Raw genomic sequence first — 25,069 nt, forward strand, 5'->3', positions numbered from 1 at the left:
TCAGCCGGCCAATCATCACAAAGTGCATTTGGGTCTCCTAGGAGACTAAGCACAGTCGGGACCCTCCCTCACTTCCTGCCCCCACCAGACACCCTGGAGCCAGAGGCAGGCTTCACTCGTGAATCCCGCCAAAGACAAAGTGAACAAAGGGACCAATCCTGGTTTGGCGAGCAGAGTAGATCTCAAGAAGGACCTTCCACAAAGAAATAGTGAAAAAAGAAGACTAGGGCCGTTTTGACAAAAATGGCACCCTTGGGTGCTTTACTGCAGCTGCGAACGCAGTCACGGTAAATGCACGCCACAGTACTTAAAGGTAAACCACTGCCACCAGCCATTCATCGAGGAAAGAGTCACATAAAACATGTTACATCAGAAGCTAGACAAAGGGGATATTAAGTAACGCCTGTACCACACTATTGTAAGATAGTGTGTGCTGGTTCTAGAAAGTTACAAATGTAAGTAAAGTCAATTTCACTTTACTGCTCTTGGAAACAGTAATTTATCCAAGAGAAGGTATTTAAACCTTTGGAAAATCTGAAAGACTTCCCTCTGCCGTGCTGTGTGACACAATGTAAAAGATGATGCCTATGGAGTTTGAAAGACTCCACAACCAAAAGAAACAGAGTTCAAAATCACATAAAAATACATGGGAGAGTGGGAACAAAAGGGTCTCCGTCTCTCCAGGTTAAAAAAGTCAAGTCCTCAAAATCCCGCAAAGTTGCTGGGGGTCTCCAAGGTGGGGGGAATTAGTACATTTCTGAGAATTCTCCCTAACAGCATATTATCCACATCTTTTGCTACATTGCATGAAGGTAGACTCTCTGAAACTTAACCCCTTGACTCTACTTTTGAAACCTGGCTGGCTGCCTGAGTCAGTCTGTGGGAAAGAGCCATCCACGTGATTCTCCTGTACTCACAGGCAAAGGCTTCACCGGCTTATTTATTGCACCAGTCAAAGTCGGAAAAACAAATTGACCATGACTGTGCAGCATTTTTGCAGAAAATGGGAAACAGACAGGTTGAGTAGGCAACGGTTGGCAGACAGGGATGTCCATCTGAGGTAACCTTGTTCCCAGGTTATAAATACCTGGAACAAGCACCCCCTCTGGAACCCCCGTCCCTGTATGTCGTGATTTACCTTGCCCAAACAACCTCCCACACATGAGAAGGAATTAGGAAAAGCGTCCGCCTTGGGATGGGGTGAGTAAATGATTGAGCTTAAATTTGGGACTCTTTAGCCCTAAACGTACCCACATCTTCTTGTGAGTTCAGAGGGTACTTTCCTACCCCTTCCAATACTAGTCCCACTTCAACTTGTGAACCAACCTGGAGGACATTCAACACCCCCATCGCAACATTTACATGTGAAAGACACCCCCTGGAATTCACACTCCCTGAGAAAACTTCCTCCCTTCCCATACATGCATGCATGCATTAGTATTCATATGCTCAGGGAGAGCGAGCAATTCTAATCTCTCTCAGCAAATGTTTTCTGGCCAAGAGCAAATTATTAAAAAAGAGTCATCCAACGCATTAACATTCCCCACCATGCCTCTGGTGGCCATCAGTGGGGACTCTTAACAATAATGTAAAGGTTCTAAAATAGCCGACGTGCCACCAACCACCGGCTTAAAAGTAAGGCGGGAGCTTTCCCTTTTAGAAATAGGAGTAGATACCCAACGCTCCTTCAATAGACCCTCAAGACTTCCCCTTTCAAGAAATAGTGTTTACACATGTTGGCAAACATGACGCTTTAGAAGCCTAGAGGGATGCATTTTTGCCTTTAAAATAATTAATTTGGGTTGTTGTGATCATTGGGCGTGTTCCAGAGCAAACCAGGAACTTCTTTGAAATGTTATTAGGATTATTGCTATTCACTGCCGGCAAAGAGGTGGATTCCATAGGCCTTGGCGCATCCATACCCCCAGTTCTAGGGGCGGGGGTCACAAGTCTACCTGGACTGAAGCATTCATATGTGCCTGCTTCCTCTTCAACAGAGAAACTTTCACCTGGTTTAAACATAGTCAAGTCTGCTACTGATTTACACCTCAAGCCGGCTGCCATCTCTGAAAACTGTAAGCTGCTGTTAACCCGCTAAGTCAATATCATACACATCACTATAATCCTGAGGTGAGAAAGGAAAGATTAGAGGGGTCACTCATTTATCATCAGAAACACAACACACACCCCCTCCTCCCCCACCATTCTTACAAAACCAGCACTGGGACGGAAAAGAGGTGATCAGGAGCAATGAGGATTACCTATGGAAAAACCATTAAGAAACAGGGGAAAGACTACTACCAACTACCAGTGACTTGTCTCACTAATAGAGTCAGGCACTCTACTATAATCATTCACGCCTGACTCCACGGAGGACTATAAAAGGAGTGGTTCTGCACAGGTGATGGGGCAAACTGGGGATTCTGACTGGACCAAAGGAGATGAGCAGGTAGCTGCAGGAAGAGAAGCCTAGAGGATCCAGAGGAGAGTGGCGTGCCGAGATGCTGGCCCAGTGTTTGTGAGGGGCTGCAGTGTGGTTAGGGAGCTCGGAGCGAGGCAGCCGGCAGCCTGCATCCTGCTGGCGGTGTTCAGCAAAGTGCTTGTTCCCTTGGGACGTGTGGCAGTCCCAAGGGTGTTAGAGGGGCCGGTTGCAAGACCCTGACCACGACCCAATGCACACAGGAAAGACTAGTCACCAGCGCTATGCTACCTGGTGAGTTTCGAACAAGTGAGGAAGAGAAACTCGAGAGCATGTGGTTGGCTGGAGCGGAAAGGGAGAAAGACAAGATTCTGTAAAGCGGGACAGAGCGGAAAGTGACAGTGAAAGCATAAAAGGACAGAAAATAAGAAAGAAGGAACAAGGGAAGTGGAAGGAAGGAGAAAGCACGCTAGTGGTGAAGAAATAAAACAAAGTCCAGAATAAAGACATTTAAACGCACTAGCGATGCAGAAATAAAGCAAAGGAGGAGCAAAGAGCCTGGCATCTTTTTCAAAAGTCTCTGATTGTACCCCATGAAAGAATTGTATGTGAAATAAACCGAAATACCCATATTGATCGAAATAAAATGCTCGTATTAAGCATTTGACTGAATTCGGCCACTACAAATACATCAAAGCCAAAAATACTGAACATGAGGAGTGGGGGTGTCCCCCGTGCCCCATTTCTGGTATAATGGCTTTCAGGGGTATCCCCCACTTCCTGGACACTGGAAGCGGGGGACTCAACAACAAAAAAAAGGGAAGCCTGCGGCATCTAATCAGACCCGAGTTAGAGGGATGGCACTGACGCTGCAGGGGTATAGGATAAGTGGCGGCAGCCTGAAAAAAAGGTAAGTCAGGGGCATGGCAGGGGGGTTAGGCTTTTGGTCTATGGCCAAATTTGGTTTGTTTTACCCAAGTACAAACCGAATTGCAGTGAAATCGACTACGGTCAATTCCGCCGCGATTGTTTGTACTTCGATAAAACAACTCAAATCCACAGAAACTGTATATAAGGAAAGGGTACATCCTGACAAGCTGAACTTGTGTTTGAAACTAGAGAGGCACACCAAAGCTGAATACTTATTTTGGAAACAGAGGGGCCTAAGCTTGGGAAAGGGAACCCTGACAGGCCTAATAAAGCTGAACACTTAATTTGGAAACAGAGAGGCATACACTTGGGGAAGAGAACCCTGAGAAGCCTAAGAAGAATTGTGTTATATTTTGTTTTGTGTTGAACTTCGTAAAGAGGGGCTTAGACTTGGGGAAGGGAACCCTAAGAGGCCCACTCAAGACAATGTTGACCTTTGTGAAGAGATGCCAAGAATTGGGGAAGGGAACCACGAGAGGTCTAACAGGAGCTGTGTCTTTTTGTTGGGAACTGGAAATATCGAAACTAGGGGAAGGGAACCCCAAGAGACCCAGAGACATTGTAAACTACAATGACTTACTGCAGAGCCTTACGTGGAAGGTTCCAAGGGCAACCCTTTTGAGTTGAACTATTTTGAACTGGCAGAACTACACCTATTGGTAAGACTACCCAAAACCAGCTGTGGTTTACATCTCCTTTTTCTTGACCCACAGATTTTCTTTATGAAGACTTCCAATCAAATTTTGTCAAAGAATGAGGGCAAGTATAGGTTTAGACACAGACGGATTTTGGTTTTGGACTTTCAGACATCGAGTGCCCTTAGAAAGATCAGTTGAGGGAACAATCCCTTCAGAGTTAGTGTCAGTTGGGTATTGCACCAAGCCCAGAGCTTTGTTTAATTAAGGTTTTGAAACTGTTACCTTTTGAGCCTGTGTCTCTCAATACCATGCCTGCTTCACACTATGCTCCCATCGAAACTTGGCACATGTTAATTTCTATCCATTTTATTGCTTATTTGACAAAGATTAAATCCCACCTGAAATCCCAGCGTTTACCATTTTGACTTTCTCCAATACTATATAATTGCCCTCACCTTTCAAAGAGCACTACAAAACTCTTAAAGTACAACAAAAAATAGGTTGGGAAATTCCTAACTTGATAAACACAGTTGAGCAACACTTCCTCAACAAATCGAATCCTGTCTCAAAACAAAACAATAATATCTTACCAAAATCAATGTGTTTTTTCCAACGGTTCCAACAGGGCGGATCCCTCGTGGTCCATGTTCAAAGACAGCACCATCTTCTGTGCGGGTGGATTGCAGCCATCCACCAAGTCGACTGCTGCTTTCCAGAAGAATTACCTGCATTTACACAAGAAATACATAAATAGAAAAAGATGCAACTTATTAAGGTTGGCGATGGAAGGTGGTAAGGTTGGCGATGGAAGGTGGTTGAAGAGCAAGATATTAACAGCCTATTTAATTTATTTTGTGGTAAGTCTCAAATTAGTAGTGTTCTCTTGCTGTAAGTGAAAAGATTTTGCTTTAATCTGACTTCAACTAAAAGGACATTTATAAAACCAGAACTGGGAGTACAGGAGCTTAAAGGGAACCAAGTCAGACATCAACTTGGGCTGTAGCGGGCCTTACTCTTTTCGTGGTCCACAGAAAAGATCATGCTGCCATTTTAGTTTTGGCTCTTATGTGGAAGTTTCAACTCTACTTATGTGCTAAAATTATTTGCATAGGTGTGATGCAATATGGGGGGATGTCTACAGCCTCCAAGGATAACAGACTTGTCAGCTAATCCACATATCAACTCATGGGTTGGACTCTGCATCGAGCACACCGTGGCTATACAAGCCGTGTAGCAGGCCACAGACTGGAGCCTGGCAAAAAGCAGGTACTGATGAAAAAGAGACAAGCATTCAGGACCCAGAGAGTGATAAAATGACTAAAATGACTAAAATGACTACTTCTCCGCAGGAGTACCGGGACAAGTACTGTCTAACCTGTCTACGCATCCCAACACTTCTACTAAACCAGCAGAGGTCCCAATCATAAATGTGTAACTTGCACAGTGTGACAGGTATACATCCTTCACCTCTTTGGCAAATTTGGCTGAGGGCAGGATATATCTTCAGGAGTGGTGCAAGCTGATACAGTTGCAACACAAACAACAATACAGTAGTACAAAAATAAAAGTCCTACCAAGGTTCTATAAAACAAATAGGAACCTAACAATGCATACAACTAATTAAACACATAAAATGCAGACTTGGAGAATAAAGGGGCATTCTGTTGATATGCAGGCATGCATAGGCAAACGATTTCAGGAGCAATGCCAATATACAAGGACATATCGTTAAGATTACAGAGAAGTAGTGAGGCTGTTCTAAGAAAAATACTTACAGATTTCATACTGGTATTGCAGCTGCCATGTAATCTAAAAGTTGCAATGTTAAAATTATCTGAATGAGAAACAGGTCTGCTTATAGAAAATCCAATGGCTAGCAGGAATCTGTCACTGTGCTGAGATTACAAGCAACTAACATGACATTCTCCTCTGTACTACAGGAACACGCAGACAATGAGAATGACAGACTATCTTTTCCTTTCTGTGATATTTCCTCCTCTGCAAGGTAATTGCTCTCAACTGTAATTTTGTTTCTAGGTAATACTGACTGTTCTATGCTTCTAAATAACACAGCTTAATGTGATCACCCCCAGAAACAGGCCAAGTACGGTTGCCAACGTTGCTGTGAAGAAATACTGGCATTGGGGTATAAAGACTTTGCCCGAATTTGAGCGAGCAACAGAGCCAACCGAGTGTGCTCCAAATAAATTAGGAGGTGCATTATTCTTTCACAAATTGGGAGAAATGTGGACAAAACATGTGGGATTTACAAAATGTTCTTTAGGGAAACAAAAAGGTAAGTGAACAAACCCCTTCAATGATGGTGGAAGGGAAAGGTCCTTCCTCTAAGAAAATCTTTAGAAAGTGAGTCAGGTGGTGCGTTTATACTAGTTAAAATACTAGGAGTTGGAGACAGTTCTTAAGAGGTACTAATTTATATTGGCTCAAACAGTAGATTTTGCAGACACTCATTAATTAAGGGGTACTCATTAAATTCAATTAAATATAGACTTCCCACAGCACATCAGTCAGAGGTAATTTTCTTATCTGCGCAATAGTGCGCCATGAGAAATAATAGTCATTATAAATATTACGCCAAGAGATGTCATGCCTATTAGAATCACTGGGCCATTTAGGTTGCTGCAGCTGAAAAGAATACGCCTTTGCATATCAGACGAGTAGCACAGCCAACATTTGTATGCGGGGCAGATTAGTTCAGGACCCACAGTGAAATACTAGAATGCGCCTTAATACCACAAACTCTGCATTGCAAGCTGGCCCCTACATTATATATGGGATGAAGTATCTATGCCCTACCACATGTTATGCAGATATTGTAAGTCAAAGAGGAGTTTTTTTGTGAGCAAATAAAGGAACGAGCAATTTCATGATTGCTTTTATTTTTATGGTGTATTGCAATCCTCGTGATCCTCATGACTCATTTGTCCTCTCCTCCTTTCCTATCCCCACTCCCAGATTTGGCTTTTAAAACTAGTCTTATTAAGAAGACTTGAAAAGTGCACAAATCATCATAAAGTACTCAGACAAATATATAAATCCTTAGAGAAATGTGTTAAGTAATATTGTAGAATGCCCTCTTAAATGAAAGACTACAATTACCAGAATGCAATTTAGTGAAAGGCTAATTAAATATGACACATGGGTTTTGTTTCTTCATGTTATTTTGATCTTTGCACACTATACTGAACTAAATATTTTTTTTTTTATGTTTTGGGCTTACCAAATAAAACCTTTTACATATTCACCACTACTTACATCCACATTTCATATTATAAAAGAAAACATTAAACCAATTCATAACAAAACACAAACCAACCTATTATGTTTCATTTCTTTTGAAACAGGTTATTCACCCTCCTTTAAAACATATTCCACAAATGTCATTACCGCTGAAACCAGACTTATTTTCTCTCCAATTAGGAATCTATCCCGCTAGTTCACTTCTGTTAGTAAGTGTATTCGCTCCAAATGCTCCAAATGCCCCTCCAGGTTCCTAATTCTGTCAGGGCCTTGCTGGTGGTTATTAAACGAAATAGTGACTCTTTATTATCATCATCTCGACAATCTCTACACTGACAGTCAGCATACATTATCTGTTTCCTTGACAACTGCACTTCTCTTGTGGGGAGAATATTTAAGCAGCAGTGCATAAACAGGTCTCTATAATGGGCCAAGGGAAACGTTTGCAGATAAACAGGTGTTTGGTTTAAACTTCTTATCTCCAGCCCCAATCTTAACCTCAATCTATCAATAGTTCCCATCTCCATAGTGGCAATCCAATCAAGATATTGCAGCTTTTTTCACCTTTAATGGATTTGTACCAAGCAGGTCTGTTGTGATATCATGACCTTTCAGATAGTTCTCACATTTGTCCTTCCAGATCTTCAATTCCTTATCCATGGAGTTTTCCTCACTTTGTCTCTAAATATCAAACAAATGTGCACTGACCAGGGGGATACATTGTCTATATAAAGATATAGTTTTTCATATTGCCATCGATTCCATGGACTGCAGCCCCAACTCAAATCGGATAGAACACACTGGCAGCGAGTTGGGGAGTCTCAGAACCTTTCTCCAAAATAGCCCCTCCAGCAGTCCCCATACTTTCCATGACAAGTTCAACAACGATTCTGCTCCATACGTTAAAATCTGCACCACCTTCTGCTTATAGAAAAGAGCTGAATAGATCCAAGACCTCGTATGCAGAGCTGCTTCCTGAGCTGATAGTCTTCCCACCTTAACTCGTAGCATAGCAAAATGAGCATTTTCATTCAGATTTTTATTGACTACAGAACCTAAATAGGTTATTAATTCTACCATCTCCAATCTTTCATCATCCACCCTTCATGACTAAATTCCTTTATGTTTCCTGTGTGCCAATGACATAATAAGAATTTTTTAACATTTACTCGCATTCCATTCCCCTTCAGATAAAACATAAAAGCGCTTAGCCTTGCCCTGGAATCCAATTGGAGTCTGGTCAATGAAGTCCAAGTCATCGGCATACAGGATTCAAGGCATGTCGATTGAATTAATTTTTGGCGGGAAACCCTCAAATCCGACATGTAGAGCTTAAATGAATAGGGGCCAAGGAGCACCCCTGCTTCAGCCCTCGATAAGTATAGATTTTCCTTGAGAGAGCCCGACTTGCTGATCTCACCTGGACCTATGTGTTAGTATATAATGCTTGGATTGCCTCAATCAAGTCAGGGGGGCAATCCCAATCCGCCAGTTTGGTCCATAGCCGTTCTCAACTGACCCCATCAAAAGCCTGCTCCAGGTCCATGAAAGCCAAGTAGCTGTTACTCTTGGCTTCCATGGACCTGAACTTCAGAGGGTTCAGCAGGAAGGTGTTTAAGGAAGTACCAACCCCCATCACTGTCTGACCATCCCATCGGCCATGTATTTAGGTCTCTTAGCAGGACTAATGCAAATATCTTGCTAAGGGTATCCAGAAGGGTGATTGGATGATAGTTGTTTGGATTCCCATGATCGCCCCTCTTAAAACTTAGTACCAGGGACACGGACTGTGATGGCCGTGTGAAGCTGCTGCTCTGTCCAAGCCCGGTTACATTGTCGCTTGTTGGGCTCCCTCCACGGCAGTGTAGGCCATAAAAGCATGATTTATGTGCCCCTGAGATAGACGTGGGGTTAATAAGCCCACGCACCCCACTTCTGTGGTGCATTGAGCTGACGATCAACGTGGACGCTGCCTCCGACCCAGTGGGACGAGAGCCTTGGAGCCAGCCGCGCACCTTGAGAGAAAGCCCGGCCCCTCATAGGTCGTGAGAAGATTCCAGAGGAGGATGACAGAGGACCGGAGTCCTCAGTCAGTGAGGAGCCATTCCACTAGAGATACTCGGGACGCTGGTTCAGCTGAGGACCTGACGCAAAGAGGAAGATGTGAAACCCCAGATCTGCAGAGGAGCAGTGGTGGCGTAGTCGGGGATCGAGGCACGCAACACGGACCTGGCCGCCTAAGCAGCAAGAGAGGAGGCAGCCCCAGGAGGAGCAGACCAGAGAGATGGCACAAGGTGAGAGGGAGGGCAGTGCAGGTGCTAGGAGGAACTTGCCCGCGCGCAGGGCATAGTCTCATCCTCAGCTCCGCACTCGGAGTGTGAGGGAGAAGTCGTGGCATTGAGGCCAGCCCTCCACCCGTGGTTGTTATACGTTCTGGGGCCTAGTGACGCATCGGGAGGTGACGAAGCAGAGTTTTGAAGGCCCCAGCTGATAAGACCTGGGCCCAGAGTGGTGAAAGCACTCCCCAATTCGCGTGATACTCAGGGGGAGAAAGACATAACAAAGAACACAGAAACACGGATAAAGGAAAGGAGAGTTAAAGGAACAAAGGGACAGAGGGGGAGAAAGAGGAATAAAGGACAGTGCCCACAGAGGAGGCACTGGGCCCCGGTCCCAGTTGGGGACTAGCATTGCACACTTTGAAAAGAGGAGGAGCTGCCCACACTAGAGCTAAAAGGAGAGCCTGGGGATACGTGGGTCCAGCCAGATAGTGAAACAGGGGCCTGAAGATATGGCACAGTCTTAAATTCAGGAGAGGAGGAGTGGAGCCTAGAGGGTCGGTGGCCCATGGACAAGGAACAGGCCATCAAGATAAGGGAGGTGAGCAGGAGCACAGACCCCCTCGATAAACCCTAGGACAAGGAGGCCATCGGCACAGTGTAACTGGTGCCTAAGGGACACACAGGGCGCCCAAGAAGGGACAGGCTCGCTGAGGAAATGAGGCGAGGACAGAGGGAGGTCAGCGGTGGTCAGCAGGAGCATTGAACTTGGGGGGCCACTCCCCTAGGCCATGCTGGAGTATGATCTGGGGCTTCCGGGACACAGGAGTGTGGCACAGGTGGGAGTTCAGTCACTCCAATGCTTCAGGAGAGGCCTTGTTGATTGTGGGGGTGGGGGGAGCCTTCTAACTAACAAATCTGAGATGGCGGCAGGGAATGGCGCACCAGCAGCAACCCTAACGAGGGATGGCTTTAAGGACATACTTCAAAAAATTAAGGCAATACAGATGGACATACATGCCTCAATTTGCGACCTAAAGGGCTGTGTGGACAACCTGGAAGACAAAATGGAGTGGATGGAGAATAACCACCTGCAGGTAGATCTCCTGGATATGAAATATGAAGCTCATTTGATGGACCTAGAAATGTGTGAAGAAGAAACTATTTTGAAGCTGTACGACCTTCAAAATAGGGAGTGCCGGAACAACCTACGCATTCTAGGGGTTAGAGAACAGAAGTGAGAATCTGCAGTGAAGGTTGGAAGGAAGGTGCAAGGACTGATCAAACAGCTTTTCGCCCTGGAGGGCGGGGGAGGAGGTGCAGCTGGAGAGGGCGCATAGAGGCAGCGGCGCAGGGGGGGGAAGGGCCCAAGATCGATAGTGGTCTGCTTCCGGAGATACCGGGAGAAGATGGGGGTTCTGGAGAAAGCCAAGCAGCTGGGGAGTTTAAAATATGAAGGGGACACAATCAGGTTACAAGACTTGTCAGGGCTCACCCTAAACCGTCGCAGAGATTGTCGCCCCCTCATGCAATGGCTGACAGAAAGGAGAATTAGATACCGTTAGTCCTTCCCATTTGCGCTGAAATTTGAGAAAGGAGAAGCAGATTATCAAGTAATCAGCGGACAGGAGGCAAACGAGGTTCTCCAAGTTCTTAAGGGAGAAGATTCCAATGAAGGTCAGGAGGGGTCAATGGTCGCACCAGTGGAACAACGTAGACCGGAGGGCCAACTGAGAGTGAAGAAGAAAATGCTGGGTGGCAGGAAGTTTAAAAAGCTCAACTCCCCGCCACAGAAGAACTCTGGGGATTCTTGAGGAGGAGAATGGGATGGCAGAGTCATGAGATGCTAGTAGGCTAAGCTATGTGGGCGAGGGGTGAATGGGGGCAGGTGGTGTGTTATTTGGAAAGACGGGCTGGGCATGCACCCATCCCTGGTGGCCCATTTTATGGTGGGCGTCCCGGAGGGGAGATCAGTTACTTCTTTGAGGGTGAGGGAAGGGTGGGTGGCGGTGGGGGGAGGAAGGGGAGGCTTGAGAAGGAGGGTTGAGGTGAAGACCCTTCTGGGGAACACTGGTCTGCAATCAATGGAGTGGTGGGGCCGGGGTCTTATGCGTCCAGATGGCGCGAGTTCAGGGCGAGGGCCGGGCTAAGGTGCTTAGGGTGGGGACTCTGAATGTCAAGGGCCTGAATTCCACTACTAAGCGCTCACTGCTGGAATGGGAATTTCAGAATAGAGGTCTTGACATACTGCTGGTGCAGGAGACACGGTTGCTTCAGGGGGAAGAGAGTCAGATCCCTGGGGCACAGATTGGACAGGCATTCTAGGCCTCTGGGCACACCAAGGGGGTGGGGGGGTCTAGGCATCCTATTTAATCATAGGGTACGGGTGGTTGACCCACTGGTCTCGAAGAGGCCTGATGGGAGAGCCTTGCTGATCGCTGGGACCGTGGAGGGGGTGCAGCTAACTGGTGCTGTGGTGTATGGCCCCAATAGAGGGCAGATACAGTTTTTACAGGAAGCAGCAGGGAAGATACTCAATCGGGCAGAGGGCTTGTTACTGCTGGAAGGAGACTTTAATATGTGGGCGGACCGGACTATGCATCGCAGCGGTGGGCAGGATATAGGGGGAGCTGAGGTAGGGCGACAAGAGGAGGGACTCCTGGGTTTACATGCGGGATCAGGAGCTGGTGGACGTATGGAGGGACGGCCATCCCGCGGAAAGGGGCTCTACTTTTTTCTCCCCAGTCCATGGTACACGGACACAGATCGATTATTGGTTCATGAAACAGAGACATGTCGGTAGGGTCACCTCTAGTCAGCATTCACCCGTTAGTTGGTCAGACCACGACATGGTGGTCATGGGAATTGTACGATTGGCACCCCGGGGACACCCTGTGGCGGTGCAAGAATCATTTGTTGAAAGATGCAGTCTTTGCTAAGGAAATGCGGGAGGCAATAGAGGAATTCTTTAGACTGAATGATACAGGGGAAGGGGAACCAGGCATGACTTGGGATGCAGCCAATGCCACATGGAGGGGGCTCATCATTTGAGAAGGCGCGGCCAAAAAGAGACTTGGAATCCCACTGGCAGAGAAAATTAGGGGTGAGATCCGAAAGCTATAGATGTTGGTGTGTAAAGGGGTGGTTGAGATAGGGGTAGACAGAGTTACCAAGGGAAAATCGTTAGGAGCTGCGGGACTTTGAGATGGGGAAGGTGATTGCTGGCCTGCAGTTTCTGAAGCAAAGGTATTATCAAAAAGGGGATAAGGCAGATGCTCTATTGGCAGCTAGACTGAGGAGTCAACGAGCAGAGAGGTGGGTATCTGGGGTTATGTTATGTTATATACATTTATACAGCACGTGGCCGCCCGAAGGCATGACGCTAGAGAGGGAGAGCAGAGCCAATGCTGTTGAGGCCACAATCTTAAGGCCTAAAAGAGGGTTGTTTTCAGTGCTCTTATAAAAGCTAGGTGATGAAACATTATCCTCATTGCAGAGGGCAGGCCGTTCCATAGATTAGCCGCAATTATGGAAAAGGCCCGACCGCCTATCTTGGTATGCCGAAACCTTGGGGCAACCAGGAGGTCAGCGGAAGAGGAGCGAAGATCCCGTGCAGGGTGGTAACGGAGAAATTTAGCTTGCAGAAACTCTGCCCCTTGGGCGTGAATAGCCCTATGGACAATGCACATAGCCTTAAAACGAATGCGCTGGTTTACTGGCAGCCAGTAAAGCGAACGCAGTACCGGGGAGATATGAGATCCATATGGGGTGCCCATGGCTAGCCTAGCCGCTAGGTTCTGTATTCGTTGTAACCCTTGTATCAGGCTGATTGGCTGGGCCAGGTACAGAGAGTTACAATAATCCAGGCGAGATAGGACCAGTGCTGCAACTACCTGAGGACGAAGAGGTTCAGGTAGCATAGGAAGGACCTGCTTCAAGATCTTAAGTTGAAAGTGGCCAGCTTGGCACACAGCCACTACTTGGTTAGTCATGGAGAGAAAGTCAGAAAGAATAACCCCAAGACCTTACTGACTGGGCAAGGAAGGGGACCTAGAGTAGAGGGCCAGAAGGCAGATATCCACAGTGAAGTATCAGGGGGACATCCCACCACCAACACCTCAGTTTTATCCCCATTAAGCTTGAGCCAGTTGTGGTTAGGGGGTCAGATGGGCAATTACACACCTTTGCGGGGGATGTGACCCAGGAATTTGCCACTTTCTATAACCAGCTCTACTGGAAGGAAGGGGAAACAACCGACAAGGAATTGCATAGATATATGGGGGAGGTGCCCCTCCCGAGTCTCCAGGGCAATGAGACGGTGGAAATGGAGAGGCTGATTACTCAAGAGTAGTTGTTGCAGGCGATAGTGGGGATGAAGCTGGGGGAGGCTGCTGGAGAATATGGGTACACGGTGGGTTTTTAGAAGAACTTTGTGGGGCCTCTTGTGCAACACCTAGCAAAATTATTCAATCACATTCTGGATATGGGTGGGCCTCTCCATCATTAGGGAAGGCATTGATTAAAGTTATACCAAAAGGGGGGAGGAACCCGCAGTGCTGTAGATCCTACCCTCCCATCTCTCTACTTAACGTGGACGCGAAGATTTTCACCAGGATATTAGTTAGGCGTGTGGAGGACCTAATGCCCAACCTACTCCACTTGGATCAGGTGGGGTTCATTCAGGGCAGGCAGGGCGCGGACACCATGCCCAAGACGCTGGACTTGATGGAGGTCGCAGCAAGGAAGGGGGGAATCCGGTGCTGGGGTCGCTCGATGCCGAGAAGGCTTTTGATTAGGTGGATTGGCTGTTTTTGAAGCGAGTCTTACAGAAATTTGGCCTGAGGGGGGGAAATCGGCTCATGAGTGGGATACAGGCGCTTTACGTAGCCCCGGAGGCGAGGGTGTCGGTGAATGGTTGATGGTCAAGGACTTTTGCATTACAGAGGGAGACTAGGCAGGGCTGCCCCTTTTCACCACTACTATTCGCACTGACAATGGAAGTGCTAGTTGAGCGGCTAAGGAGGGCCCCGCAGGTGGAGGGTATTTGGGTGGGTACGAGGGAGTGCAAATTGGGACTTTACGCGGATGACGTGCTGTTGCACCTGGTGAATCCGATCAGCTTTGTCCACGCCACGGTAGCAATAATTGAGGAATAAAGGCAGTTCTCAGGCTTTAAAGTTAACAAAGACAAGTCAGTGATCTTTCAGACTGCTGCAGGAGACCGCAAGCAGTCTGAGGTGCTCGGGCCCTTGGGACTGCAGGTTCAGCTTAACATTGTCAGACCAGGAGAGGACTTGGGTGGGGTTAATTATTCCCCCCTCTTTGACAGATTACTTGCTGAGATGGCAATATGGAGCAAGGGACAGATGTTGTGGATGGGGGCGCTTACCTCCGGCGGTATTAACCCTACTGCCAAACTTCATGGCGCTAATAGCTCCGGATCACGAGTTCAGCGGTAATGTAATTCCCCATTCCCCATTGTCCCCATTCGGGAATGCCCCATTCCCCATTGGGCTCAATGGGGAAAATGTGCGCTCTAACCGCCGGCGGATTTCGCGCCGGTGGTAATAGCGCGGATTTTCGGCGGATTTCACCCCAGCCAAGAGCTAGGGCGAAATCCGCCGAAGTCCTGATTTGGCGGACCCTTAAATCCAGCGGTAATAGCGCGACAGCCGGATTTAAGGGTTACCGCCAAAGTCGTGATGAGGCCCTATATCTCTTTCAGATGCTGCTGGTCCAGGCTCCGGTGGCGCACCTAAGATAAGCTAAGTCACGTATCCTACGGTTTCTTTGGCAGAATCAGAAACCCAGGGTGGGATATGAGACTTTAATACTGCCAAAGGACCGAGGAGGTACGGGGCTCCCAGATGTGATGTTGTACGATAGAGTGACACAGCATAGGTCATTGGTCCCACATTTAAGGGAGGATCCGGAGAGACAATGGGTATTTCTGGAAAAATAACACTTGCTGCTGGCGACGGTTGGGGTATGGCTCTGGGTCCCCAAGGGAAGGCTCCTAAGGAGAATCCGTGAACATGCTTTCCTGGGGGTCCATTGGGAAGTGTTGAGTATGGGAGGAAGAAGAGAGGGGATTACCACATGGCCCTCTCCGATGAGCCATATATGGACACCCCCGGTGCGGGATGCAATACCGGCGGTGTCGAGGTACCAGGCATGGTTTGAGGGCAGGCTCTCCAGGGTGGGATAACTGTGGAAGGGTGGGAAATGTGCAGGTATCCAAGAATTGGAAGAAGCCTTGGCTGTTGGCAAACTCTCATTGCTCTTCTACCTTAGATTAAAGGGCATTTTCACAGCGGAAAAGTGGAGCGGGCGGATTCAGAAGGATCTCGCACCAGTAGAAAGGATCCTGGACAGACATAAGGAGATGAAGGGTCTTATCTCACGTCTTTATGGGGCCCTGCTAGAATCGAAGGGCATTGCAGTCCTAGGGCTGTGCTGGAGATGGGAGAAGGACCTAGGTATAGAGTTGGAGGAAAGCCTCTGGCAACAGATGTGCCGGAGAGCTTTCAAAACATCGATTTCCTGACAATATAAGCTTCATGCCCTGAAACTATTGCATCAATGGCAGTACGATCCGATGCAACTATCCAGAATGTTCCCCACAGTGAACACCTAATGTTGGCATCGCCGCAGACTATTGACATATGTGGTGGGGCTGTCCTAGGGTGCAGATGTATTGGGTAGAGGTCCTGGGGTGGATCAAGGATGCGGGAAGGTGGGAGTTTGCACCTGACCCAATCCTGATACTCTTTGGTCTTGAAAAAAAGGAGGACAGGTGGTTTGCTCTCCCCCAGTTGGCACATTTTCTTCTCTTGGCAGCCCGGGCAAACAGAGTTAAGCACTGAAAAAGGGCGTCCCTCCCTACAAGAGTGGACAAGAACGGCAATGGAGGTGTAATTGATGGAGAAAATATAAAATAAATCAAAGCAGCGATTCATGGAGGGAGGGCAACTGTGTAAATGGAGTGGCAACAGTTCTGCAATACCTTTGGGTGATGTGGGAAAGGGCGGAAGACGCAAGACTCGGGGCCTGGCCCGGCCCGATTCATTATTAAACAATGGACATATAATCTGAAGGAGGATAAATTTGGACTTGCGCTCCGGAAACCACTTGGGTGTTGATTTATTTTATAGTGAACCTAACAATTGATCTCAATGACAAGCTGTTGATATGGGGCCAGGGGGTTGGGACATAAAGGGGGGGGTGATTTATTTTATAGTGAACCTAACAATTGATCTCAATGACAAGCTGTTGATATGGGGTCAGGGGGTTGGGACATAAAGGGGGGGGTTGAGGCTGGAGCTGTATGGGTAAGTTACAGTATTAGAATTAATGATATGAGGGGTTGTCCTTCTGATTGATATACGTTACCGATTGTTTGACTGCGATCACAAAACCAATAAAATTCAATAAAAAAAACAAATGTACCATGACCGCCTCCCGCCATGTAGCAGGAATCTGCTTTGTCACCATGACCTGATTAAAAAGCTTGACCACGAAATCCCACCAGACATCCGCATTTCCCTTTAGCACATGGTGCACTAGAGCATCAGGTCCTGCCGCCTTCGATGAGCTCAGTTTTGCTATCATCATTCCAATTTCCTCTCTGTCAAAACCAAATGACCACCCCCACACCATTAAATTGCACTTGTTCGCAACTTCCCAATTTTGTGTAGTGGTCCACCCATCTTTCCTCTGTTACTTGGCCCATTATATGCGCTGGGTGGAAACTACCCCCATTATTAAGTTCCCATAAATACCTTGTGTTATTTTTACAAACTGCCCACAGCATAAATTCTGCACCCTGTTGTAACCTTGCTGCTTTGGATGCTCGAAGCCAATTGCGGTAGGTCTGCTTCCTTTTTTTTAATTTTGTGTTAGCTAAATCATCTCTGCCCGTTTTAAGTTTCCTAATGTCGGCTCTGAATACTCTCCTCGCCAGTAGGACGTCATGATTATAAGAGCGAACGGGTATAAAGTTCACTTTGCCACTCTGGTCGCTCTTCCCTGATAGGCCCTAAAAATCCCGGCATAGTCTGTTTTACTCAGATTATCAGCTATAAAACGTTCAAACTGGGCTGTCACTTTAGGAACTTCGGCTGGTTTAATACTTAGTCTATTTTCTCCCATGATAGTTCAACTGATTTTGGAGTGACCCTGTTCCTCAATTGTCGTGTCACTGCACAGCTAATTGCTAGTAGATTTAATTACTTGTAGGCATCTATATAACCTTCAAACCTTTCTACTGCCACAGAGACATTCGCTGAGACAAAACAATAATCCAGACAAACCTGATGGGCTCCCCTAGACCATGTACACACTCCCGGGATGTCCCCCATTGTCTGACCAATTAACATTTCCAGATCGCGAGCTCTTGCCTCATTTAACCATATCAAAGCCCTTTTTCCCAGCTGAGCACACCTCCCGCAATATTCAGTAGATACATGTTGAATTCTCCACATATAATAATGTGGGGATTTTCCACTGAAATAAGGGCTTCATCCAGCAGTGCCATTATTGAATCAATTAAAAAACGTTCCAAGCACATATTCACACTCCATTATAAGTTGATAAGAAAAATGGACGTTTTCCAGCTCCTATCCTGACTCTGGCGGCCCAGCCTCAGCATCTGAACAAATGGGTTAGATTGGGATATTCTTTCCACCGCAAATGCTTTATCAATTTTAATCAACGTTAATAGTCCTGAAAATGGCCTCCCCAGCAGTGCTTTATGTGCCCGATTTAAATACACCTCATACCCTTTGCATATTGGTTTGGACCGAAGCCAAGTCTCTTGTAGACATATGATATCAAATCACTCCAAACCCAAGTTTCCATTTGAAAAAGGTTCTGTAAAGCCCCTTGTGTTCCAAAAGCCAATGTAAAGCACATCCTCATTGTTCTCTATATGGCTCTATTATTGACATGGTTCAGCCAATCCCAACGTCAGCCATGATGAGCTCTGAAGCCCCCCAACCCACCAACCTGTCAGTGGTCCTATAGATTTATTGTATTACGCTTATTTGAAATTGAGTTGTCAATAGTCATTTCCAATGGGTGATAACGTTTCCCTTCTGTGGACTGCCGTTTTCACTTAGGCTCTCTTTCTGATGTTTACTGGAAATTCTGGTTCCTCTCATCACTGGCCTTTTTTGTTTGATTTCTAATTTCAAGGGTATCAACTTTCTCTCCCATCGCAACTCTTCCCATCATCATTCCTGTATACTCTTTGAAGTCACTCAGTTCATATCCCAAGGGTAGGAGTTGATCACTCAATTCTAGTAAGGCAGATTTGATCAATGAGTCCAATTAAGGATTACCCAGTCCATACGATTCTCATTTACAAATTGGACAACCAAATGTTCTCTGATGTTATTTGTCTCATTTTAGGGATATGTTGGAATAGTCTCATCATGTTCCGCCGATTCAAGATTAGATTATCGGCCACTGGGAGCAATCTTTCTAGACAAATTCTGATGTAGTTACTCCGTCCAATGGAACCTGGATCTTCGGTCCTGGGTATCTCATTTACACCAGTATGACTCTCTCTGAATGGTTTTTGGTTGCTTTTTTGGGCCATCCACTGTTGATCGCCGATCCACCTGCAGGTGCCCTGCCAAGAGGTTTCTCTTTTCTTCCAGCGTTCTAAAGGAGGCTTTACTTGCCACTATGTACACCGACTTTGCCTTGAACTCAGGAATTCTTGAGAGTTCAGAGGGGACTCTGGTTGTTATACAGGTTTCCTGGCGATCTCTCTCTACCAACTCTGAATGACTTAAGTTGTTCCAATCGCCGTCTTTCTCCTCCCTTGCCACTGTTTCAATCAGGTCACTATGGCACGATTCAGAGAGTGGTTCTGTGTCGTCATTCCATATCTCTCTCCTAAATATCAGTACCTGTTGAGACCATTGCCATCTCTTTGGCTTCCCCCTGCGGTTCCACCATTTCCTTCCTTGGGCATTTCGATATCTGGGTGGATTCAGTTGCGAGCGGTGTCCTTAGATTCCTCATGAAGGCCCTCAACCGAATGGACTTACGTTTTCGCCCCATCTTTATATTTTTAGTTTTCTTGCCACTGCTTTCTGTCAGACAACTTTTGGCAGGCTTCATGCCCTCTCTACAAGGCACTTGTGTGGGTTGGAATATAGAAAACATGTTGGCCTCTATGGCTGCTATAGGACCACCTTCCTATCAATAGCAGTCCTGGGTTCGTCTTGCAACTCGACACTTGGTTCATGTGGTAGCTGGGCCGTTGGATTTGATTCCTCTGCAGGCAGCTCTACTTGCACCAGTACTCCCCTCTCCAACCTATTGTTAGGGGCCTATTTTAACTTCTTTACTGGACTATCACTTTTGAGCTGAGAGCCTGCTTTCCACTCTCCGCTGATCTCCTTGATCCCGACTGAAGTCCTAATTTCTCTGGTGTCCCATAGCCTGATCTTTTTTATGCTGACTTCTCATACATTTGCAAACTTCCAATATGGCTTTCATTAAAAGGGATTTATCTATTGCGTCTCTTCTGGCTAGATCACACAGTTTGTTTTGCCAGTTTATTGATAATTCTCCTTCTTTATCTAATCTGTCTTGCACTTTGATCACAAAGCTTTCAAGGAAAGTCATTTTCGCAATAGCCATATCTATTAGTGTGGCCTGGTCTTTCAACGAATCATTAAGAACATCATATAGCTTGGTGAAAGGAGCCATTGAAATTGAGCGAGTCGCCATAACGGTATGGTGCAAGTGGGTCATTGCCTCCTTCAAAATACACACCACCCAATTCTGTTCTTTCACTTGAAACACTGAGTCACTGCGGGAGGTCCTTAGTGAGGCTGAAGATGTACTACTGTCTGAAGATTCCAACCTTCTTTCACACATTGAAAGACTACTCTCGTATTGGTCCTCTGGTGGATTGTAGACCTGCACACATCTCATCTCTCACATCGCTAGGCTCATTCTCTACATCCACCACCAATGTTGTCACTGGCAGTACCTTCTCCCGGTGGCCATTATCCAACAATCTGGTAGCTCCAATCCCCCAGTCGCTTCTGTGAGGCTATTTTGGCTGTTAAATCCAGGATTTATTTCGACAAACGGGCTGCCATCTCAGAGTTCTTCATCTCACTTACTTTGGGTGTATTTACTGCATTTTTCCCCCTATTGGTGGCTTGAGGATCGCAATCACTTGGGCTACAATTCACTACCACCCGTTCAAAAGCAGGCGATACTAAACTTTCCAAGGCCAGGCAGTCATTTTCGCTCCAGCTAGATTCACACAGGCCCACCGCTTCCTGCATGTCGGTGCCTGAACTCAGGTTTTTTACAGTCTTGGTAAGCAGTAACACCTCCTTCGCTCCCCCTCTTTTGATGACACACTTATCCTTAGACACATCCCCCTTGATAATATTTCCAGGGGGTAAAAGTCAAGTTATGTGCCTCTACCTCTATTGAGCAACCCGTAGCCATACTCTGGTCAGAGTCTTTTACCGGGACCACCATTAGGACTGCCAGTCCAACCGAGGAGGTGAGGGGCAAGCTGTTGTGTCTGGAAGGGAGCTCCTCATCATACGGGGGAAATCGCTCACATCACCCACTATGGATTTCCCTAAAATTACACCTTCACAGGTGTCCAACTGCCACTGCGGCTCGATGGAAGCTTTGTCACTTGCACGGTCATGGCAGACGGTGGCACTTGCATTTTCATTTACAGCATCATTTACTGCATCAATACCGTTAGTCTCTGGAGCCACTAACAGTCTTACCTGCGTACAGGTCCTTGCCCCCGTGGTCAGCATTTTCATACACCAGATCACACAGGCGCTGCATTGCGTCTTGTCCCCCACCTCCTCACCGAAATCCCAGAAATCCGCGGAACAGGGTAACACTCACGAGTTTACTCTGCGTTCCCTCCGTGAAGCGGATGGGCTTATATTGGGCCATGGAAACAGTAAGCATACCGTCAGATCCACACTTCACGGTAACACAGAGTACTGAACTATAAGCATTAAGTGGGCCCATTGCTTATAAATGTATTACACAGATTTCTCCATCCGGAGAAAGAAAAGTGAAACCATGTTAGTGCTTATTTCTAATTTCATTTTGTGTTACTCACTTTCATATGGGAGAGAGCCAAATCCAAATATTCGCAGAGGTTCTCGTTCTAATGTTTGACGTACAGCTCAAAAGGAGTGTGAGTGGAGTCTGGAAGGGTGGGTGCAACCAACCAGGAAATAAATCTGTGGGAAGACTGTCCGTATGTGCTATTATTTTGGCTACTACAAGATAACAGGACAGTCTCTAGTAACAACCTTCCCCAAAGGCGTAGCAATCTGAATTCTGTTTATTGTAGATCCCTAGCCTGGGAAGTGGTGCATGGTGCAGTGAGCCGTAAAGTGCATCTGGGATGCCTCACAGAGCTAAAGACTGCAGCTGAGCACGCAACATACTCTAAAGGGTGCGTGCATCAGCATGGGACAGATATTACCATGTTAAAAAGCATCATCAGCTAAGTGATCCACTGTGGTTCAGTGATAAATTGAAATTTTTGGAGCATGAGACCCTGGGTTCAAATCCCACATGTGGCAATACATTAAATTATTGGCTCTGCAGGTAAAATACCAAACAGGCAGCAACACTATGTCCAAGTGCAGCCCATTGTGATTTGAATCTGGAGCATCCCACCGTAAATTTGCTCCCAGGTACAGTTCAATGCAACTTTGCACCAAGTTCAGTCTAATGCAATTTACCTTCAAGTACAAATAATTGTGATTTGGTGCTAGGCAGAACCATTGCGATATGCTTCTAGGTGCTCCCCAGCGCAATTTTGTTCCAAAATGTACACCAATATTAATTTGCCTTCAGGTACAGAACTTTGTTGAGTGGGCACCACTGTCGCTTTGCTCTAAATCTTCTTATATTTTTATCATTAATTATCAACATGATTTGGTCCACACCAGAAACCTCAATGCACCTGGGGTTATTAATATGCAAAAAAACTAATTCTAACAATGACACTGTCAGAAACTGGGTCCAGCTCCCACAGTTCTATCTGTTAACATATTAATGCAAATCTTAACCATTCCATCCTTAATTCGATGCTTCCCTTTTTCAACAATAAAGTATTACAGTAACAAAAGCAATGAAACTAAAACCATGTATTTATTCTGCGTTGGTTCAATGCATTTTGGACTAAAATGTTATTTTCAAGGATCTAAATAATAGGGAACACACAAAAAGAATGTACTGCACACCATCTGTGTATACACATATGTACAACAAACCGCTATACCCATAGAGTGTCCTGTATCTGCCTCTGCATATAGCTAAGCTGTGTCCTAAAAATAGAAAAAAACCTACAAGTGTTATAAAGATAGCCATTTCATGATTCTTTGCGAAAAGCTTCAAAAAAACCTTCTTTTACATAACTCAATGATTAAGGGCCTGACTTACATAACTGTTTTATAATGGAGCAAGTCCATAGGAAAACGCTCTGTGAATTAGGCCTTAAGTGTTTGGGGTCTGCAACCTTTGGCTCCCAGATGTGTTTGGACTACCATTCCCATCCGGCCTGTACAGCATAGTCAATGTCAGGAGATCATGGGAGTTGTAGTCCGAAACATCTGGAGAGCCACAGGTTGCAGTGCTTAGAATTCTTTCTTCTAGCTGGGCCATACTACAATACAAAACTACAAGCAACCTTCACAAAACATTCCTTGTATGTAACAAGACAGAATGACAGAATGAAAATATGACTATATCCCAACGTTCAGTGGGAAGAGTCACACCCTTTTTAGTTTGTCTTCAATTATAGATTGCAGCTCACGGTCTGCAGATACTACAGTGTATTTCTACCTCATCTCTGGCTTATCCGCCATCATGTATCTTCTTTATTAGCTCGGACGTTGTGACGTCACAACACACAGACGTCACCAATGTGCCAGCACTGTCAGGTCTGTCACTGCTTTTGACACACTCCTTTCTGGAGGCTACAAGATCCTCTCGAAGTCCAAGCCTAACCGGTCCAGAGGCAGAGTGGCCTTGATCTTCCCTGACTGGATCCCTGCCACTATCATTCCCACTCAGTCCTATTCCTCCTTTCAATGCCTCCTCTGCAGGCTCAGCGTCTCCCCATCCCTTTCGCTGACTCTTTCCACCATCTACAGGACCCCGGGTCCGGTCGCCTGTTTTCTCTCCGAGTGGTCTGACCTCACTGCTTCCCTTATTGCCTCTATCTTCAAACTTCTCCTCCTTGGTAAATTCAATATTCACCTGGATTCTTGCAAGGTGGACAGACTCGCTTTCGCAGCCTCTGCGACATTCTTTCCCTCACCATCCATACCTCAGGTCCGACATATTCTGCCGAACATACCTTGGATGCTCTCATCTCCTCTGACATTACTATCTCCAACTTTCGCAGTACTCTTCTCTGGTCTGACCACTTCCTCCTGTCTTCTCACCTGCATCTTTTAGGTCCCTCTACTATGCCTTTCCCGGCACTGCCTGTCTCCTTCTCAGTCATTCGACGATGAAGTGAGTGTCAGTTGCTGCCTTTGTTACCACCTTGATTCCCCCTCCCTCTCCTGCCGCAGACACCCACGCTGACTCTGTCCTTGCTAATATTCACCTTTCTATCACCAACACCCTACATATCCTTGCCCCTGTCATGAGGATCCAAAGGAAGCCTTCCTCCAAGCGTAACACTTGGTATGACTCTGACCGAGCCTCTCTGAAACAAAAGTACACAGTGGTTGAGCGGAAGTGGCGAGTTTCAGGTGCATCCTCGGACAAACTGGTCTGTCGCCTGCTCTAAAGGCATCACAGATTCTCCATTCACTCTAAGAAGAGGCCTCACTTCCAAGCCCACATCTCCGGAGCCACTAACAACTCTAGCTAACTGTTCAGAATTTTCAAGGAACTCGCCAATCCTTCTGCAGTCTCCACATCTCCCCTTCCTTCCCTGATCTCTGCACCTCCCTCGCCTCCCACTTCCTTTCCAAAATCCAGGACATTCTGTCCTCTCTCCTCTACCCCCCTCCCTCCACTCTCCAATGCCATCATGCCTTCCCTCTTCCCTCCCCCACCTCTCTCCTCCTTCTCTCCCATAGCACCGGATGAGGTCTCTAGAGTAGTCCTCTCTACGAGAGTCTCCGCTAAACATGCGCTCCCCTGTTCCTCTAGAACTATCAAGGTCAATATTGCCTCCCTTGCGGCTTTCCTAGCAGATTTCTGTAACCACTCCTTTGCCACTGGCTCCTTCCCTCAACCCCTCGTCCAACTCCCTTGTGCATCCCCTCCTTAAAAAGCCTTCTTCTGACCCTTCCTGCCCTGCTAACTATCGCCCTGCCTTTAAGACCCTTTTCCTGGGCAAACTCCTCGAGAAGCTTGCCATCTCCCAACTGACTCAAATTCGGACTCTGTCGGCTGTCTCCAAGATCATCAGTCTGGCTTAAGAGATGTCAGAGGCACGGAAAATGCTCTACTGAACACCCGTGACGACCGGCTCTCTAGTCTCAACTCTAGTTCTC

General features: G+C 46.6%; 1 protein-coding gene across 4 annotated transcripts in view; it reads right to left on the reverse strand.

The window, feature by feature from the left end:
- Window positions 1-25,069, reverse strand: part of PPOX (protoporphyrinogen oxidase) — an 867,939-nt gene that overhangs the window by 610,868 nt on the left and 232,002 nt on the right. For all 4 annotated transcript variants that reach the window (XM_069607175.1, XM_069607174.1, XM_069607177.1 and 1 more), the window contains exon 3: window positions 4,578-4,712. In XM_069607175.1, the coding sequence (XP_069463276.1) occupies window positions 4,578-4,712 (135 nt within the window). The remainder of the gene's footprint in view (window positions 1-4,577; window positions 4,713-25,069) is intronic.

The sequence above is a fragment of the Ambystoma mexicanum genome, chromosome 1p (genome assembly GCF_040938575.1).
Source record: "Ambystoma mexicanum isolate Mex_15411 chromosome 1p, UKY_AmexF1_1, whole genome shotgun sequence".
NCBI classification, from domain to species: Eukaryota; Metazoa; Chordata; class Amphibia; order Caudata; family Ambystomatidae; genus Ambystoma; species Ambystoma mexicanum.